General features: G+C 39.2%; 1 protein-coding gene across 4 annotated transcripts in view; it reads right to left on the bottom strand.

Annotated features, from left to right (window-relative positions):
* Window positions 1–22,053, bottom strand: part of LOC126924882 (octopamine receptor beta-3R-like) — an 83,810-nt gene that overhangs the window by 25,740 nt on the left and 36,017 nt on the right. For 2 of the 4 annotated variants that reach the window (XM_050739830.1, XM_050739832.1), the window contains one exon: window positions 10,168–12,254. The exons of the other annotated variants lie outside the window; for them this stretch is intronic. In XM_050739830.1, coding sequence (XP_050595787.1) covers window positions 12,192–12,254 — 63 coding nt within the window. In that variant the 3' untranslated portion in view covers window positions 10,168–12,191. Of the gene's footprint in view, window positions 1–10,167; window positions 12,255–22,053 lie in introns of those variants that run through there. 4 annotated transcript variants of the gene reach the window in all.

Below are 22,053 nucleotides of genomic sequence, written 5' to 3'. Positions count from 1 at the left end.
CGATTTCTTCTAGGCAAAAGCGCGAAAGTGGAGCATGATTGGCGAACAGGGCGCGATCAGGGCGCGGCCATGAGATAACGATGTCACTCTCACGGAAACAACGAATGCGACAAGATTCGCGAAGGCATCCTTGATTAATGGCCACGATAACGCTGACAATAAGAACGATCGATTCGAATGGTTTACGATTAAAAGTGGAACAAGACCTACCTCTGTGCAGATCAAACGAACCGGATGTTGTGGATTACTCTGTTTGAGAATAAAAAGAGAATTAAACGAATCGATCGAAGGAGATTTCATCGAGATTCTTTTAAAGCGGAACCAGAATTAATACGTACGTGATAAAACGTTTGTTACGGACCTATGAAATGTAGTATTGCACGAGGTTTGCGATATGCATGAAATATCGATTTTCTCCAAGCTATTTTTAAACACCAGGTTACTTTAATTAAGTATCTCGGTTCGTTTTGAAGATGCAATCTTCATTGTTCGTATCGTTAGTTCGTTGCTAATTCGGATTTCAACTCAGATTTCATCGTTCGATTCGGTTACTTGGTATTTCGTAAAATAAATTCTTTTAATAAAATGTAACGTAATGTCAGGGGTTGAAAACGGTTATCAATCACGGATTAATTAATTAAACGATCGTTGCAAGAAGAAGCAAAATTATTTAAAAAACCTTAAAATTTTGGTAAAGATTCGCGGAATGAAAGGCTTTGAAATTTCGAAAACTTGACCGATATATTCGCCAAACGTTCGAAAGTTCTTTAAAATCGAACAATTTGGACAACTCTAAAGAGCTTCGCTTTTCAACGGGCTCGAATCGAACTTTCAAGATCTCAAAAGTAATAAGAATCGCAAAGATTTCAATAAATTCCTCCAGTTCTCTTATGCAGCTAATTCAAAAGGCGATAACGACAGCGATATCGGAAGAGGAAGGAGAGATGTAGCGGGGGGTTCCGATACCGTGACAGCTTCGTGAAAATGCAGTTTGCACAAAATATCGCAAACGCGCTTCCAGCAGACGCGACGTATATGCATTATATATGTACAACGTTGCCACGTGGAGACAAACTCGTAGACGCGGACTACCGAAAAAATATATTGCACGCGTCCGTTGTACTTCTCGTTAGAGAGCTTCATCGCGTATTTCTCACGAAATAACGCAATAACGCAATAACGACGGGATCGTGAATAAGCCTCGTAACAATGCACCAAGATAAACAGACACGTATAAACGACAAATTTCGAAAGTAGAACAGCAGCCACAAGTTAGACTTTTCTTTCACTTTCGTATCGCCAGCCGTATTCTTGTTAACGATGTAACCCTTTCATAGAGAATATGAAAATCTTGTACGACGCTTCAGCGACGTAGTTCAACGTAATGCCGGTTATGAGAAGCTTTTGCGAATGCCTTCCGCGTAATGCAACGTAATAATAAAAGGGAATGTCTACGATTTTAGGGTAGCTGGTATTCATCAGGAGGAATAAAAATTGATTTGTCGATTGATAATTCTCAAATAAAATTTATTGTATTTTGTATTTTCGTATTTCTATATCGAATTGACTTCTGTAAACGTATTTATAGAAATACCTAAGCTCGTGAAATGATAATTTTCCTTCCCAATTTACTTTGTTAATATTAAAGAATGAATCGTTCGACTTTAGCCAGAGAAATCTGTAGAATCAAAATGTAGAAATGCGAAAACATCCCGTTTAAATTTTCTGTAAAACCAAACTGTACTCTATTTCGCAAACACGACGTTTACTTCTTACTTTCCGCCGAACACGAACATATCTAAAACTATCCTGTCCAACGGGGGCTAAAACCAAGGCTGAAACGACCATCGATCGATCGATCTAAGCCGTATGAACAAATCCTCTTCGGGCGATAGAGTTGCGCAAAGTCAAATCGAGATTCAGTTTTCAGCAAGTATGTTAAGATTGCGACAAAGTTCGTAGAACTAACCAGGTATATAAATGAAACTTGTTTGCTACCAACGAATGTATTTAACAAAATCCACTTGGCTTAATTGATGAAAAGTTTTGATATTTTAGCAGACACATTGGTGTTGGCGAAACGCGTGAACAAATTGTACGAATAATATATAATGCTATCTAATAAACTATATCTGGGGAAAGTTTAGAACGCAAAACGTTAGCGCTTCGCAAAGTTCCAAACGAAAAGTAACATTGTTCGCGCTGTAATCTTTACCTCGGGATCAAGACCTCGCTTGAATAACGATCTCCAAATTGTCATTTCGACAATGACGTGTCCGAAATAAGTTCTATATATGGGGTAAATAAGGTAAAAGGTCAAGGTAGGCGAAAAGCCGGAGACATTGCGATCGAACGATCGATAACCCTTTTTAACGGTGCAGGGTCGATAGTCGCGGCGGATTATCGCAACTTTGACAAGACAATTGAGTATTATTATCACTGGATAACGATGATCCGATAAATTGCGTTAATATGCCGTTCGCGTTGATGGACGTGACTTCGGGTTGCGACGCACGGTAAGCTGTGTGCAATCGCGTTTTAGCTGGCTGTGGACCGGCGAAGGTTAACGACGGATAGACGATCGATGACACCGGATCTTACGAATCCTGCCTAATCCATAATAGTTATAGTTGCATTTCTGCTTTCACGAGTAAAAGTTAAATCGGAATAACGAATGTTGCAGTAACGCTCGTTTTAATCCAAGCAGCAAATTCGGGACCCAGCGGTTAAATTCTCGTAAGCAGCACGGTTCGACGAACCGACAGAATAAATGGAACAAGGGGAAGCGAGATAGGCGGAAAGCGATCATCACGCGATCGAGAAAATTCCATTCTCGGTTATTTTCGTCTTACCTTTATAGGTGTAATCCCTTTTAATTACTTTTTATGTAATTTTAACGATGGTTTAACTAAATTTTTAATAGTTTTTGTGGTTTTTAGTGATTTGGTTATCATTCATCCAAGCATGGAACAAAGTACAATCAACTCTTGTACAACAGGGGCAATTCGTTCCGTGTTGCATCGAAACCGCAAAATTAAGCAAGATTTCGAAATAACGAAAATCAAGAGAATCGGTTCGATGGAACGCGCGGACTTCGCATTATTACGTGTACAAGGGGAATTCGTTGTTTCGATCGAAACGAAAACACGAGAATTACCCGAGTTTATCGAGTCGTGCTATGTGGAAACCGTGTTATAAGGGGAATATCGCTTCGAGTTATATTTGTGTAGGATGTCGTGCATAAGGTGGTCAACCGATCAGCGAAAGAAGAGATGCGATAATAAGCGGAGAATAACGCTTCTCGTTTGAGGATTCGTTTCGAAAAGATATACAGCGATAGAACAACTACTATCCTCTTTAGTCCAGAATTAGAATAGAAAACTCGGTAAAAAAAATTACATTGTCGTACGTAAAATAGAGTTAAGCTAAAGCACATTTTGTGCGTGTCGTCTCGAATTACTTACATGCATACATGTACATATGGTCTAACGGTGACCGGTAGCAAGCTTTATAACCGCAACGATCGTGCATCGTTGACGGTGATTCGAAATTGAAACTGGCGATGCGTCGTTCGATCGCGCAGCTTCCCTCTGTCCAATTAGATCGGGATTGACCGAATCAGCGAAACACGTAATTAGAAAGCAATCGATGAGCGACAGAATCAACATGCAGGGATAATACGTCGTGAGGATTACGCTCATTAGGTCCAGCTCGGGCCGTAATCTTTCCCGATTAACAGCAGCGACAAAGGCATTATTCGCCTAATCAACGGAACGAATTGCTCGTCTAGTTTCGCGATTTCTATAGTAACGTCTATCCACGATGCAAGATGGGAACGAAAGAACTGCGTTAGCGACAGTCGTGACAGTCGATGATAAAGACGGATGTAGGAAGTTAAGAGGAAGTTGCTTCGACAAATCCATTTACAAATAAACTATTTATACATAGTTATTTTTTACCTAATTATTAATACGATAATTATATAGAATTATTTAAAAGTGTTTAAAAAGGTTGCTCTTGGCAATTATATTTTTTGCGCGAATTAAACGAAAATTACGCGAAAATGAGATTCGATCTTGTACGATGGTAATGGATAATATTTAAACGCCGATATGGACGGTATCGTTCGGGACTGTGCTAATGGAATTCAAAGATTAACGATTTTTCATCAATGTGATCGTTGTTATAACGTAAACGTTATAGTTGGCAGGTTCCGAACAAAGCGCTAGTTGTTCTTTAATTAGATTGGCCAATGGAATGAACAAAGCGGGTGAATGGATGGCCAAATAAGGTTGACGCTTCTCTGATTTCAACGTGTTTCGCACAATCTAAATATAAAATCGATAATATATTAGTAAAAGTGACTGTAAATCAAGCTACGAACGAAATGGCTGGCGAAAGGAGGGGAACGGGGTACGTTCAAAGAAATGGAAGAAGCAAAAATCAATGAAAATTTCCACGACGTAGAATCGAAAATCGTATGGTAGTGGTATCGCCGGCACGGTTACGAAACTTAAATAGCCACTTGGCGAAAAGTTTCGTAACTCGTTAAAGTATCTACTACTTACTTGGTAATTGATTTTCACCGGTTAAATTCATTAACGCGCAAGAACGCGGCCCCCTTTAAACCTTTAATTAAACGTCGAAGCGTCTAATAATAGGCGCGACGTTACGTAATTTATCGTGCCGTTTGGCTAATTTCAGCCAACTTCCGCTCAGCCGATGATACACCCTGGGCTGGAATAGATTGTAACCGTGCACGATTTGCAATCGTGTCGAGAATTTCTAATTATAAACTGGCAAGGCTGTGCACACCGCTTTCCATTCCCTTCGTGTTCCGCACCAGCTAATTCGTTTAACCATTTCGCCCCCTTTTGTTCCCCCGGAATTCTGCATTTTTCACCCGAAATTCCTTCATCGACCTGTCAAATTGCTACGATTCTATTCCAGTAAAGTTAGCTCCTACTACTCGTATGTTTCATTACTTCGTTTGCACATGTTAAACTACCTTTGCTGCGCGTTTCCACATAATTTTATAGAAATTTTTTATAGAAATGGAACATCTTTCGAACGGAATATTTTTCAGCGTAATTTTTAGCGTAATTTTCAGGAGTACGAGCGAAAGGGACATCTATTACGGATACGAATATATTATGCTTTTCGTATAAAGTGATTTTACCGATACTCTGATATGATGTGTAATGTCGATCTTTCCATTTCACTACTATCCAAATTTCTATAAATTTAACATTATTATTAATCGCTTAGTTTAAATTCTTGACAAACGTTATTTCGAATATTCAATGTAATTATCATCAATAACCGAATGTAAAACAATTTAAGAGAAAATCTTTGAATTTCGAAGCGAATACTTTTATGGAATCTGATCGTTGCGTTCCCTGTTTCGAAAAATATATCGCTTTTGTCGTTTATACGAGCATTCTAATATCGTTTTTGTCTGAATCGATCGCGTTCATTCACATTTCTTATCTTGAAAGCGAATACCAATCACGTTCCATGATATTACGTCATTAACGGCGCTATTGACGTTAACGTTGCGACAACTAACCGTTCCGCTGTTCATTGTGCCGTAAAATATACTACATACATACATACATACGTACGTAATATGCACCGATATCGTAATAAAAATTAACTTTAACATTATCAATGAAACAATTTGAACAGATATAGGTAATGGATGTAGAAATGGAACTGGCACGGAGAACGATCCTCGAATTGTCTTGAAACAGCGTGGAAATGATTACGAATAAAATCATATAACGAAACCCTTTTCGATCTTACTAAAAGTCCGATTAATTAAGCGAAAGCTGCTGCTTGTCTCTATTTCTAATTTAAAAGGAAATAGTCGCAAGAGAGAAAGAAAGAAGGAACAGTGAAACTCGTCGTTTAAACGTACTCGATGGTATTAGTGGTTTCCATCGGTGATTTAGCGTCCCCGTCGTAATGGAAATCTAGAAAAGTACGATCAAACAATGTGTTATATCGTATTACAATAAGTTGTCAAGTTAGAGGTGAAGAGCGGAAGCGCGTCCTTGTCGATCGAATCGTACCTAAATTAAAGAATTAAAGAAAGTGTTGTAGGTGTGTCCGAATGAGACAAATAAATAGGTCGAAGCTCGGTTAATCGCCTCTCATTGATAAATTACATAGAGTATCGTTGCAAGTATGATAAATTATTGCATTTATGATAAATTACGCTGTGGAGAAGTAGCTTTCCAACAAGATGAACGCAATCGAATAAACTTGCAGAAAGCATCTAAGATATTAATACCAATGAAGCCGATATTTCTTGTATTCAAGATATATCTATTTATTACGCTTATTCGTTACTCCATTAAAAAGGAAGTAAGTTATGTTTATGCCTATATTTTTGTAATCTACCGTTTTGAAATCTACCGTTTTTCCTATGCGTAGATTGAATTAATATACTTTGCATATTTTGTATATATTATTTGAAAATATACGAAAGAATACACAATTGCGTATTGTGAAAGTAAAAATAAACATAACGTAAGTAAAATAAGTGAAATTATAATATATAAGTAATATTATTAAGTAAAGTATAATTACGTTTGGTCAAGCTGACGGCCTTTTTTCCACGACGGTTTTCGAATGGAGTTAGACGCGTAAGGGAAGCAAACTTCAATTTTTACCAAGTAAACTGGATTACTAGTTTTCTATATAATAAAAGATACATCACGTTCGACTTTGCATTCACTTTGTACTTTTGTAATTTCTCACTTTGTAACAAACTTATCTTACAAGTTTCACACAACGCGCGTTACAATTTTATCATAGTATCCTATATATGTGATAAAGAAACTGCGTTTACGTAGTCAACTTCGTAGGGTGACCTTTCTTACTTTTCGCTATTCCTTTCGATATTTCGTTATTCCTACCGGCAACTTCTAGTACGCTAAAACGCGCGCTCCGCCTAATAACCACAAACTTGACGTTATTTTCATCATCGATACACGGCTGTGCTCGTGAATGCTATCATTTCCATAGCCGTATAATTAAATGTGAATGACGGACGTCCCGGGTAACAGAGTCGATGATATAGAAACGGAAAACCCTGGCCTTTTCCGACCATTCTCATCAGAAGTGCACAGCTTGTTTCTGAAATTACGTTCTAACGAGTTCATTACCGAATGGTAAGAGGTTTTCCACAACGACGGTTGTGCAAAAGAACGAAGGGGGATGGCCCGTTGCAGTTGTGCACGCGTACGGATTCATCGTTTTCGTTAGAGGAGACGTTCCGCTTTCTCCCGCTATCGATTCACTAAGCGGCTCGTAAGGAAGAGCAAAGCAGCCTTAAAGGCGCACGCTCAATGCCACTAACCTATTTACCTATGTAGGAAAGAGCTCGGCTGACTCATTTCCATCGATCGGCGCGCACGTGCACATATCTCGAAAGGGACCGGGATTCTCTCGAATTCTCGTCAATCCTTTTGTTCAAACAGCCTTTTGCGACGATAGCTTTATACACCATTCGTAAAAAGATCTACGATGAGTATCGATTTTCAAGATGGTCTAAAAATAGCTTGCAGGCGTATTTTATTCGATGGTTTTGTTATCTTACTTATACGTGCGTTGGCTACCCTTGTAGGAGGTAGTCACCTATCCTTCGTTGGTTAGTCGAAGCCTGATGCCAACGACCGTAAATGCCAATTTCTAGTCTATTTCCAAAAGACATGATATAGATCAGCCAAGGAAACCTAAATATCCAGGGCGAACAAAGAAAACCTGAGGGAAACGACGAGCTGTTAGACAGAGAAGTTTAGCCGGAGATGCTGCCTAAGGAAATCGTGGAATTTTCAGCAAGTTTTAAAAAGCGACCGATCGTTAACGGTAAGCGTATATCTGCAGCTTTAAGACATAAAAATGTCTCTTTGTCCATTCTGTAGCCGCGATCGTTTCGCGGAGGAATTCTCGAAGAAAAGTACGGTAAAGGCGCACCCCGGCTATTGCATATTGTATGCAGCGTTTCAACTTTAAATTGGTTTCTTTTAATCCGAAAACAACGCAACTGAAAGAAGAAGTACGTAGTTGACATTCTAATGGTTCTTTCGTGTGACTGATAAAAATGTAACTTGGTCCCTGCAACTCGTATATTCCAAAGGACAAGGATAAAGGGTAAAATTTCCTGTAATTTGTGAAAACGACCGTGTAAAGAGACATGTGAGAAGAGACTGGATAAAGATAAATTCATAAGTAGTTTATATTTACCACAATATTATTTATGGTATTATTATTATTATTAATTGCCTTATTTATAATAATTTCTCAAGCAATTTTTTGGGAATGGAGCGTATTGACTTTGAATTCTTCTGTTAGGGGATGATGGGTTTTTAATTGGAGTTGGGGATCGTTTGGGAATGGAATCAAGTACAATGAACGTTGCGTGAGGCGATACTTACGGGTGTAGGTGTCAGGGACCTTAAATTAGTCCTGCTCTGTTCTTTCGCTTATCTTCTCCGCTTAATTTTCTAACGTTATCTAAAATTGTTATCGATATGCATGACTTTTCGTTTCGAATGAACAAGATCGAAATATAAAGATCAATCAAGTTAATTTTAAGCTGGGATTTCAGTTAAACAGAGTGTTGCTTGTCCGAGCTCTTATTTATTTTACTTAGCTATCAGCGTAATATTATATTTCGTTATCGTAACTAAATAGTAGTCAAGTTGCGTTAATATTAGGTTTTTGTTTTTAGATTAACAGCAGGACTATAGTAATGTATAAACATCATAGGTATCAGGATATCCGCTCGTTACATGTTTGTGGGAAACTCTGGGTTTTCGTAATCTGTCTGATGCAGCTGAGATGCATAATCTGTGTTCCTTTATGTGACAAAAGACCAGGAAATCTGAAAAGTTCGTCGTCGTGAGAAACCTCGGGCATAGACGGAAGCGTAGATGAAGCAACCTTGTCGATATTTAGGACGAGACACGGCGACCGAATCAGCGAGCAACGCACTTAGCGCATAGTCGTAATTCGATTGTACGTATATTACTAGGATTGCATTATAGATACGTCACCGTTAGACGGAGTATCCAGGCAACGCAGTAGCGTAGTCGCGTCACGTAATTACAGATACTAAGCAAATCGCGACGCGAAGACACCGCATGTTAGCTCCGCGCCATTGTTCCGTATATTCGTGTCTCGCATTTCTGGTAAACTTGTTCGTTTGAGTAAATGGTAATTCGATATGGTTATTATTGGATATCAGAGGGTAATCGTTTGGCTCGTTGCTAATTGGACGTTATTCATCCTGGTATCGATACAACTGCGGTATTACTACAATTGCGCGATCAACGATATACGTATATGACTTGGTACCGATAGAAATAATCGTAATACAACAGACTGTGTGCTACGATCAACGCACTTTGCATTATTCGTGCTTTTTATTCAGGAAAATTCGTTCATGTTTTAAATACGGTGCTTACTAGCTAATTTTGAACCTTTTAACATTCTAACAACGAATTTTAATCTTTAGCAGAATAAGTGCACAATTTCCCTTATAATACGGCAGTTTAAGAATCGTTCTAATTAAAACATCTATTTATCACGAGTGCGCTAAAAGCACCTAGTGAACATTCAGTGACACGCGAACGTTAGCATAAATACAGCTTGAAGCTTAGCGCGAAGGATCTATAAATTAATCGGGTAATAGTTTTATTATTTCTTACAATGTTGTTTGTAATATTACTTGTATCGAATGGTAACTTTACTTCAAGACGTAATGTAACACGAATATAGCCATTTGAATATCAAGTTTTTATTTATAGAGTACCCTTTTACGTTACTAGGTTCTATCATTGGACTATAAATCTTTTACCTTAAGTCTCTCTTTATATGTGACATATTTTGTTCGTGTATAAGAAATAAGTAGATAGATAGATTAGATATCGCAATTGCAGCTCTCGGCAGATTCTCCACACCATAGCCACACCGCCTTTTGATCTGTATCGCACACAGTTTACCATTACTTCTCGCCTCTTACTTTTTACTCTTACTCTCCTTCTCCTGGTATCATCTTCGACATGTACGTAAGTTACGCATCTATATACATTGAAACACATTTGACATGCGAAACACATCCAATAACGAAATTTTACACTGAAAAAACACTTTTTGCTCTCCTTGGTCAAATAATATCTTTAACGTTAACTAAAAGATTCGATCGCATTTGTTTACAGTATCGGACTTAAAAATTTATTAATTTCGTTTGTTAATTCGCCGAAGACTCGCTATATTGAAAGAAAAAGGGAGAAAAGCGGAAGAAAAAGAAAACAGGAAAAGAAGAGAACATTCTATTAAAGCTTGCTGCCTGACTAAAAACTATATTCACTGCATCATCCTCGTATTAATATAATCGTCCGAATACATTTTAATTTGCTTCAATCGCTGATAATGCTTCCATTAAATATCACTTTACATGATAAAAGTGAGGATATGAAAGAGTAAATAGGTCAAGGTTAGAAATTATAGCAGTAATAGCTTTTACAAGGAAAGCTACTTCCAATCTGGTCGTGAACCGACAATAGTAGTAGTTTCAACGGCTGTTCGTTCCAAAGTTCAAACACTCGCAATTTGCTTCGACAAACGCAAATACAATATCTTCTTGCAAACTAATTCCGTTTCTTCCTCGATTACACAGTGGTAATTTCACCAATGTAGACGGCGCTTCGAGCAGGAATTTCGTTTGAAAATCCCGTGGGGTTCAAGGCTAAAGTCGTTCGTTTCATCGTGAATTTCACGGTCTCGAGCGAGCTTGGCAACTGTACGCGGACGAAACCGCGGTAATAACAATAAATAATCGCTGGAAATTTGCGAGCACTGCCAGTGAGTCGCGGTTTCCAATTTCGCACTGACGTCGTTTGTCATCGAACTAACCAACCAACCAACCAACGACTTTCTTTCTTCGGATGATTTTCTTCGGTCCTACACCTACGGTACCTTCTAGCGAATAAAAGAACGTCTTTCTGACTATTATCATAAATGTTTTCCATTAATCCGTGTTACGCTGTGATCGAAAAATTAATCAAGAAATACAACTACAACAAACATGTACAATTGACTGATGGATTTTAGTTAAAAATTGTCTGTCTACCGATATAAACTGATAAAGAATTTAGTATGAAATTTTCGGCTTTTAAAGTTCTATTGGATTAACTGAAATAAAGCTGAAAAGAAAAAGAAACAAAGCTATATTATTCGATCGTAACTTTCTCTCGACTAATTATCAGATTAGTCCAGTTTTTAGATTTATCGCAGAATGCCGATAATTTTACGTGACATTTTTGCTTTTTCAGCCGGTATAAAAGAATAATATGCCCGAAACATTCTTTGCTCTTCGACGTTTTTGAAAATTACACAAAAAGACGCTTTTTCGCGATCATTGACCGCGACATATATTTTCATCAGAGTGACGTTTCTCGTTATCGCTGCTCGGATTCGGCCATTTGCTTTGTAACTCTAGATCAACCGAAAGGAAGAAATACTAGAATACGATAATACTAATACTAATACTACAGAGAGAAATAAAAGGGGAAAAAAGAATGATTTGACCAATCTCTTTGCCATTTCTTCGCTCTGTAATATCAGAATATTTAAAGAGAAAGAATGTTCGCGTTGCAATGGTATTAACGTTACAAAGAAAGAAAGAAGGAAAGAAAGAAAGAAAGAAAGAAGGAAGGAAAGAAGGAAAGAAAGAAGGAAAGAAAGAAAGAAAAAAGAAAATTGAACAGTGTAGGTAGAGTGAGTAAAGAAGTAGCCGATTCGTTTATCTGTTGCCGCAGTACCACCCCACTTTTCCATTTGAAACAAAGACCAATAAAACGAAAGAGAAGCAATTGATTGTTTCACGTTTCAAATCTATTATTATTCTTTCGCTTCTATCCGGACCACTGGACCAAGTCCAAAGTAACCGGGAAGAAGACATACTCGAGTTGGAATAACATTAATATCGCAAACTAATAGACGAGAAACGTAATATAATTTTTAAAAGATACTAATTTTTCTAAATGCTCGCTTTCGTTGTCGATCCTCTTCTTCGATCGAGCAAATACATCTTTGATCTTTAGCTTGGGAATAATTGAAAAGAAAATAGTCGAATTGCAACAATGATAACATTAAAACACGAATAAGTGAGAAAACGATCATCTTCTTCGCCCTCCGGTGTTTACCGTATTTAGACTATGGACTTTCTGCCCTTGGAACAACTGGAAAGGAAACATATAGAATAATTACGATAATATCGATGGTATAAACTAGATAAAAAGAAAAGTAATCGAAAAGTAATCCTCGACTCTTGTTACGTACTTTGATCACATTGATCACACTTTGGTCATCGAGTTTCCAATTTGGAATACAAATGTTCGAAATAACACGTCTCTTCGTTTTCGATTATTATTCGTCCGTTTTAATTATCAACGACGTTCCAATGTCAGAGTGACGCGAAAGAAAAATCATGGAAAAATCACACTATCGTTCATATGGAAAAATTATGTGAGAAGCAAAGAGAGAAAATCTGATTTTCTCGTTTCGTATTACCGGTCCTTTGTTTCAACCCTAGACTAGACTAGACTAGACTAACCATAACTGCAGTCCGACGAAAAAGGAGAGATATTCAAACGCAAATCCACTCTTTGATCAAGCGCATCGATTCACGTTCAAGCAGAGAATTTTGCACGCGTGTACTCGTGGCGAGAGTACAAGAACCAGCCTCTCTAAGAACACGAAAGGGACGACAAAGTCTGCAGGCAATTTCCTCTTTCTTCGGAAACTTTTCCATTTTCTCCTTTCGCTGTATATATTGGTTTTCTTTTCTAGCTCTCCTGGCGAGGACAGACTGCCGGCTAAGAAATTTTTATTTATTAAGAATATTCCTTTCGACGGATCTCTCGAAATGCTAGACACGCGTGTAAATACACCTTCCTCGAGAAGCTTTCCACTCGTTATTTGGATTACAACGTCCGTGCCAGACGGTTGAGGGCAAATGCAGACGAAAATGAAAATATCTTGGCGCTCGTCCAACGAATAAAATCAATATCGCCAGTGTTTTTGCTACATGGTGAATGAGATTTTGTTAATGTACACGGTTAATTCATTGAAACCTGTTTGCCGCGATATTCTCTCGTGGTTGAAAGAAATATCGATCGTGACAAGTACAGGAAATTACTTGCGGTTTATTAGAATTAGTTAGAGTATTTAGGATTAATTATCTAGAATTCGTTAAGAGAAGTAAATTGTCACGGTAGCGTTGGTTTTTTCTAAACGATTGAAGCTACAATATTTCAAGACTAAAGATTTAGAACAATTAGAATATCTTGTTTCTTGAATCGTCGAATTATCGAACTATTGAAGCAATATCTGCATAACACAGTTACGATAATATCCAAGCAATGGTAAATATATTATTTATTATTATCGCAATACGATAATTGACGGAAACATTTTACATATATCCGATGAAATGGATATTTGTTCCTAATAGAATGTCTGTTCAAATTTGGAAAACTTTAAGAAATTCGTTAAAAATTTGTCAGCGATTAGCGAACGTTCTTCGTACTTTGTAGTTTTTCTTTTCTCTCCCTCTCTCTCTCTCTCTCTCTCTCTCTCTCTCTCTCTCTCTCTCTCTCTCTCTCTCTCTCTCTCTCTCTTTCTCTCTCTTATGACTGTTTAGCATGCTAGCGTTGAACCCCCTAAAGTTCATACAACATCTTTTTCTTTAATTATACCCATAGAATAGCACTTATTGCACCCTTGGAACAGCCTGCATATAAATATACGTTTAGAAAAACGATAAGAAAAGCGTAACGAGTAATTAATCCGTCAACTATAGTCGAGATAAAAGACCTCGAAGGTACTGAGGAAGCATGATTGCAATGGGATTTGAGATGACAAGTGCGGCGAGAGGGCGAGGGCGAAGGTAAAGGAGGAACGAGGAGACGGATCAAGTTCAGCGGAAAACCTAGAACTCTACATGAGGAGGCGGGGGAAGCAAACGAATTGTGTAATAGGGCCATTGGCATCGGTCCAAAGTGCACGATCTCGTGGCCGTGCCAGAGCCGCCAGAGCTCCAGAATCCAACGGCAATGCAGAGTGCAGGAGGACCGCCGACGGAGAACTCTAGGTCGAGTCGAACGTGTTGGAAATTGGGTCATACAGCGAGCACTCGTCGCAACCGAACGATTAACGCGCCAACGTTCAAATAGTTGTTGCGAAGATTGTGCAACGCGTACACCCCCGCGTGACAATGATCGTGGATATGTGGATATCGTCGCGTACGTCGTCGCCTCTATATTCTCGATAGTTTCCGTTGCCAACAGCGTGGAAATTTCATTGCCACTGCGACGAGATACGACTATCGTGATTATATTAGTATAAAATTTAGAACCAGTCTGGAAATATGTAAGCAACTTGCAAGTTATTTACCGCAAAGAAGAACAATCGATAGAATTGCTAGAATTGCTAGAATTAGTAATGTAAAATAAGATTAAATGGAAAGTAAGATTAAATAGGCTGAATTTGAAATGATCCGACCTATATTATCACTCACACTTATCTATAACGATTTACAGTATCGTTAAAATTATACGCTGTGACACGTATAGTTTGGCGTTAAGGATACCACCTTTGCTTAATGGCTTGTCGGTGATTAACTGCACAAACGCTTTCGTAATCTCTGTTAAGCGCATATTCGCAATAAATATTACTACATTTTCCGATCGGTTTCAAATCTCGTTACAACGCTAAGAAAGTTTCAAAAAATGATTGTGGTATCAAAAAAAAGAGGGGGGTATACGCTTGGTCTATTATATATTTAAGTTTGAGTTGTAAATTTAAGGTATAAACTAAGAATCGTAAGAGTGCTGGGGAAGAGAGAGGGAGAGAGAGAGAGAGAGAGAAACCTTGGTGACGTCAAAGCTAAATGAGTAAAGCAGTGGGAAGTTGGGCTAAGACGTACAAAGATATTGTAATCAATTTTTGTATCGGGTATTGCTTGTTAAACTAAAACTAAACTTAACTTCAAATAAAACATCCTTTCTTGTCCTTGCTCTAGACTATTTAAGATACTACATGTTTCATTTGCCAGATATAATATATTGGTAAAAAATTTGTACAAATATTAAAATAGTTTCGCGAGCCATTGTATCTCGAATCTGTAGCCAAATAACGTGATAACGTGACACAGATACGCGAATAATAATTGCCGTAGTCGAGCATAAAGATAGGATTGTACGAAGAACGAAGAGCGCATCATGATTTAGAAGCGTTTGTAGCAGAAGATATTCAAGGCCGGCAGTTGTTTTCAGATTGGCCGTGAGAAGCAACACCCTACGAAAGGGCGGTCTTACGATTACACGCGTGGCTGTCTATTACTGTTTGGAACGCACGTGTGACCCGTCATAATCCGCGAGCCAAAAGTTGCTCGTTAATCTAAAAGATGGCAACGCTCGAGGTCAAACGGTGGGCGTTCACGACGTCATGCAAATGGATTCGAGTCCCTTCGCCATTTCCCAATTTTTCTGCCGTCGAATGAGGTCGAAAAGCGAATCGATCGAACGTATCGAAGAACGGTAGTTACTCCATTTTTCCTTCGTTTCGTTCGATCGAAATATCGCCTATAAAATTAGTTCGAAGATTAGAACGAAGCAAACGTAGAACATTTAAATAGAAGACGTAAGTTTGATGGAGTAACACGTAGAACGTTCGCATTTTCATCGTCATCGTTTGCAAGCTTGTACGAATATGTATATGTGCATGTATATATATATATTAACTATACGAATATGTAATATGTCGAATGAATATGTAGCGTGTTAGATACAGAAAGATTCGAAAATTGTTTATGTACGATTTACGTAGTTTTCAAGCTGCTATGTATTGACTTTTCGCCAGTATTATCGTTAGAATATTATAATATAGTCAATAATTCTAGAAACAAGCAAACGTATCTTCGAGTACTAATTACAAGTGCTAACTATCGATACACGCTGGCTGTTAAAAATTTCTGTTTCAGACAAAACTAAAAACTAGTTTTAAACTAATCGAAACTGTGTAACACGTCTTCGATAATAAATGGCTTTGTGGTTAGTAGTAATTAATCCTGATATTTAAGGGCTTGAAACCGATAATTATTATCGTTATGTTTGAATTATTATTGTTACGTAAAATTGTTGGAAAATTCTGCCGGAGGGAAACCTATATTTTCCTATATTATAGCGGAATTCAGCTATAGATCGTAAAAAAATTCTTCCTTGACGCATTTCATTCTACGCGTATACAATTTCCTTCCAACATCGTTAAGATCTAACCCCGCTCTTTTCAATTACTTTTTCTGCTCCTTTCACGGTACAACGAAGAGACAAAAATAAAGTCCCATAAAGATTCATAGTGAAATTGCTTCTCTGCAAATATAGCCCTACTTTCCTATATATATATATATATATATATACAGTTACTAAATATACATATATGCATAGTACAATGAACCACGAAAGTCTCTACAAACACATATCGACTTTCGTATATCTATCTCTCTCGTGAAACTCGACTCGCCGAAAAAGCTAAAAACTCGCTTATCGATATACATCTCGAAAAAGTTTCAAAAATTAGGATTTTACTCGTAAACGCGTTGGGACAGCGTTACATCAGAAGTTGGAAAACTTGTCATTTTTGTTTTAATGGTAGGCAACGGATGATAGCAAGATGATATTATCGATGCTTATTTGCCGGAAGGAGAATAATTCACGGAATAAAGAAGCATTTGCTACGAATCATAACCAAAGACTATCGTCTTTTCCAGTGGATGTTTCCATGGGATGGTGAAACACTGCGTATAAGCCACGTGTATTAGGCATAAAACAGAGTCGCACTTTCACCCTTGTTACATGTAAAATAAGCAAAGAACTTGAATAAAAAATCAGAAATTCTATATTGCAATCACGTTCGGCGGGAACAAACTCGGCGAAGAAACGAGCCCCGCAAAACGACGAGGATGTTACGGTCTTTACGAGCGTTTTACAATCGGTTTTCGAGCCTGCATGAACATCCCCTCACCTTGTATTCTGGCCATTCCAGTAACTGCTGTTCGACGATATCGGACGTAAAAACGGCTGGTCCCGATTCCATTCAAAATGCTATCTGGCCATTCGCATACTCCAAGATTTCTACCCTCTTTGCAGCTTAGCTACGTCGAGGGCGAAGCTTTTTCCGGACTTTGGATAAGATCTGTCCGAAGATGGGCCAAAGTCGCGTCGTGGAACAATCCTAGCGGCGTTGTTCGCCCCAAACAATTTTGACGATGACTGTTTGGCGTATAACTGGCGAACATACTTGAATTCGTTCGTTCGATCGCTACCTTTGATCGCTCGATATTCGAACGAAAATGAAAACGATTTTCTGAAACTTCTTCGGATCGGAGTAAATCAAATTTTGATGAAACATTAGTAAATTGTAATCAATAATCAATCTATCATAAGCGGCGTGATTTTAAACAGGCATAAACATATGTATAATCGAGTTTCTTTCTTTATTTATAACGTTATATCGTCGTTATATCGTCGTTGATAGCCGTTGATAGCCGCGTAATAAATTTTACACCGATTGTATGCCATTTTGTAAGTTACAGTTGCAATGTTTCTCAAATAATCGTCGAATGAAATAATATCGTAATAGACGTAAACGTGATCTCTCTCGAAACTGTAGACTCTGCCAATATTTCGAACGGCATTAAAGAGCCATTTTTTCCGTAAATGTTTGAGGTAATCGCAAATTATTATTAAACAGTATACCTTGTTCTTATAATATTGTTCTTATAATATTAGGCGAATAACTCTGTAATCGGTATCGATCGATTTTTAAACTTTTAATGGATGCAAATGAGAAATGATAAGGTGTTAGGCAGATTTAGACTAGGATTGATCGCTGGCCGTTATTGTAAATTGTTCTTCTTTCAGATGTTTTCCCTCAAGGTTGTGCGTGGGAGAGAGGAGCAACGTGAAAGAGGAGGAGGTCAAGGATTCCATATATAATATCGAGGGATTCGCTCGGGGAAAAAACAAGTGGCTATGCGCGACTCTGTTGATATAGCTCGGTATTATTTTCACTAACTTTTCACCAACAGCTTCGTAACAAGTGTCTTGCAAATCTTACACGATCATCTTCCACTTGACTCTAATTACTTTCATTTTTGTTTCACTGCTGGTTCTCAATAGGCCAACCTTACTTACGTATTTATTTTATTGTCATCGTGTCATCACTGACAAGGGAGGCGAGATGTGTGTGTGAAACATTGACCATTGGGATATCGATGGCTCGTTAGACACTTTGGCGATATACATCGTCGCCGAGTGCCTCTCGCTTACGTGAGTCCCTATGTACTCCGCAAGGAAGATCGTCGGGAGTGTAAAGCGTTTAATTACGGTTACATTCTCTCTACGTGGCCTTGGGTAGTAGCGCACCCACGATCCTGATGCCAAGGATGGGACCGTCGGGATAAGTTCCCGGGTGCAAAAGTACCTTGAGGCCCCCGCTTACGTGAGTCCCATCTGGAACTGCGGAACTCGGTTAGCAGGTCGCTAGCCGGCAGTGACGTGGCCGTACATCCGTACGATAGTCCCACCAACGATTAAGGTTGGTACCACGGGCGGTCGAGTTACAGCCCGGAGGGAGTAGCGACCTCTCTGCTCGGCCAATTAATGGGTACTGGGTGCCTTGTGCGATGGTTGAGCGTAATCTCAACCCCTATGGTCCTAGGGGGCCCGGATACTGTGTGGAATTATATCCGAGGTAAGCAGCCGTTACCAAAATACAATACTAGTTGTCGCCGAGTGCCGCCGCCACAGCTTCATCTCCATCATCAGCCCATCGGTTCCGAAGCCCGGTCTGGTCTCTGACGCGGACCGAGATGTGGTTGATGTTACACGTTCCTCGGCGGCGGACAACGACAACAGAGAGCGTCGGATCCTTTGTCGGCGCCCCGATTCTTAGAACCGTGCTCGTATCGAGCCTAAAGCCCGATGCCGCGTTTATAGTTGCGGCTATCGGCGAGACAGTAACTTTGGAAATAGATGGTCGCCGCACGATGCGACACGTGTACACCTCCTCTGTAGAAAAGTTGACGCTGACGTAGTACACTTTTGCTAATTGCAGGTGTACGTATGCGATAAACATCGAACGTCCTGTAACTCGTACATGTAATTTCAGATCCGTGGCGAACCTTACCAACGTAGTGGCGATAGTCGCGTCTCTGACGAGATTTCAAGGTATTTTCCGTAGGCGATATAGACGTAAAAAGTTTCAAAGAGCGTCGAAATATTTTCGCGAACCATTGTGATATCTAGCGAGGAAAAAGGGAACGAAGGGGCCGATAAGTTGGAGGGGCGAATATTTTCGAGCAGCGGGATGCACTCGAGAGTCGGCGATCTTTGGCCGTGAACGCGAAACGACGAATACCAGGCGGCTCGATTCAGTCAAGGACGGCCGAGTTTCGGCAAAAGTCGCGGAGAGAGCTTTCGGTCGTGTGCACAGGGGCTCGCTAACGCGAAGCCTTTTCACCGACGAGATTATGGAACATCGATATTTTCGGCCCGTGACCCAGTTGCCGTTACGTCGCCAGGGAAAGTAAAAAAGAAGAGGAGGCGAGGGAAAAGATATCCAGATGAAACGAAATACGAAGGGTTAATCAGATTGGCGAATAGAAACGTACTGCTTTATTGGGACGGCACAACACTGTTCGACGTATTTGTTAAACAATGTGCCTGTATTTGTTCGCCCATCGGCATTTTCATTTCGTATTTGATAATTTATTGGTACGAAAGTTTATTACACTAAACGTTTCCACGGGTAATATCAGGTCGATGCGTATGAAACGTCCTTTTTCCATGTAAGCATCTATAATCGGATACAATTCAGACATTGTGTATTAGATCCCGAAATCGTACAGAGCTTTCGTCTCGATATTTTCATCGATATTCATTTATACTTTTATTATATTTTCAAAATCATATAGCGATCGAGTATTTGCGAAGAAGCGAGATTCGCGTCGTTTTTGCACAATTAAAATCTAACTTGGCCATGTTCGCTGGTCGGTTCTACCGAAAATTTCGACTCGCCTTCGACCATAGCGATTTTTCTGAACGTAACACACGATGATAGTATCGAGATTTGTGGGAACCGAGCATCGAGCAAGACACGCGTGCACCTCTTGGAAGAAGGAGCATGCTCGAAGACAAAGGAAAATCGGTGTGCTCGATTTAAACGACGTTTATCGAGGCGCCCGGTGTTCCGTATTGTCGCCGCTGTCGATACATTTAAGTTAGGTCACGCGCCGTAAAGCGGAATACGCCTCTATCGGCTGTACGCGACCGAAATTCGTATCGACGCTTTTTCTTCGATAAGCGAACGCCGCAGTATGCGTTTCGTATTTCGAATCGGCGACGTAACATCTTCACTAGCGATGGAACCGATTCCTCTGTTTCATCGCTGCGCGTTGCTGCAACGTGAAATCGTGAAAAAATGTTGACTCTCCTCTTCCCCTCCTCCGCCTCTATTTCCTTTCTTTTCGATACTTTGTATCATAATTTCGACAAAATAACCTTTCCAAGTCAATTCTATTGCTCGTAAAATGTCTTTCTTCCTTCCCTCTTTCAAACGTTTAACTAAGTTAAATGTGTAATTTCAACGGCTGGAGAAAATGCTAAAACATTCGAGAATGTGAAAATGGGGAGGAGAAAAATTGTGCAACGGACACTTTGTCAAATTTCTTTTCAACAAAACCACGGCGAATAGAAAAGTTATAAGAGAGAAAAAGGGCTGGCTGTTGGTAGATTACGCCAGTGGTAAATCAGCAAATGCCAGATAATAATTCGCTACCATAAAACGACAAATTGCTAGTAAAAATAACGCGTTACGGTAAAGGCAATTTATGACCATCATCCTAAATGCAGTTGAAAGCAGTAAACGTGCAATAAAAATACGATTATTACACGTCTATACTCGTCAAAGGGGGCAAGGAAAGTCGTTTAAACGGTTATCTAACTTTGTGAATTGATATTTGCTTTAACGCTGAACCTGACTCGACCTACTTGATCGTTAAAAATGTCATCATCAAGGATGTCTTTGCATCTCTGAATCAGTTATATAAACTGTTTTACTCGTCGTGCGATAATAGTTCTTCGAAACCATGTTTCGCTTGTTTTTACTTTTTCTCGTTTCATTACTGGTCTCGTTTCATTTCTATCGCCTGTTGAACAAATACGTAGAGAATGAAAGAAATTTCCTTCGTTTTGCATAAACCGTTAGCACTACGCATCAACAATTTCACCAACTCGTTTAATTCTAGTCTTCTTTTCAGCTTTATACGTACGATTCGCCGTGAATATTATACATCGACGGATATTATTCAAACAGAGTAGTCTTTAAGCTTAAAATTTGCCGGTTGATTCTGAAAATTCGAAGAAAAATATCGAAAAGAGGATATGAAAGTGCGGCGAAGAAGAAGAAGCGAGAAAAACAACGGGATCGAGTTGATCGGTTTTAGTCGGTCGATCAATTTTCGCTAACCAGAATGAGAAATACGATAGGAAAGAGGTAATCATTGTCGGCGATTCGACGATGATGACGAAAACGCTCGGTCTGTCCCGAATGATTAATCAGTAAGATTGACCGCGGAGCGCGGATGCCTGCGGTCAGCGATATTTTGATTTTCAATCGTTTGCGTAACATCGGCGAGCTTTATGAAGAGGAGACGACTGGCTGCTGGCTTCAACCTACCTAGTCGAAAAATTGGAAATCCATTATTAACCGCATCCAACGTTGACAGGCTATTTGCCGTAAAAACGATGAAACTGATTGATTCGTCCGTCTGAAAAATAGTCTATCGCGTGGCTTGCGTACGCGCGACACGCGAAAGCAGATTTTAAAGTGTAAAGATATCGCGCACCCTGTATCGATTATTACTTTGGTTTCTATTTCTTCGAGATTTCGAGATTTCGAGATGTGGCGGCACTCGAC

Source organism: Bombus affinis, chromosome 15 (genome assembly GCF_024516045.1).
Source record: "Bombus affinis isolate iyBomAffi1 chromosome 15, iyBomAffi1.2, whole genome shotgun sequence".
Lineage (NCBI taxonomy): Eukaryota > Metazoa > Arthropoda > Insecta > Hymenoptera > Apidae > Bombus > Bombus affinis.
The sequence above is the reverse complement of the archived record's forward strand: the minus strand, read 5'-3'. Positions and strand labels throughout refer to the sequence as shown.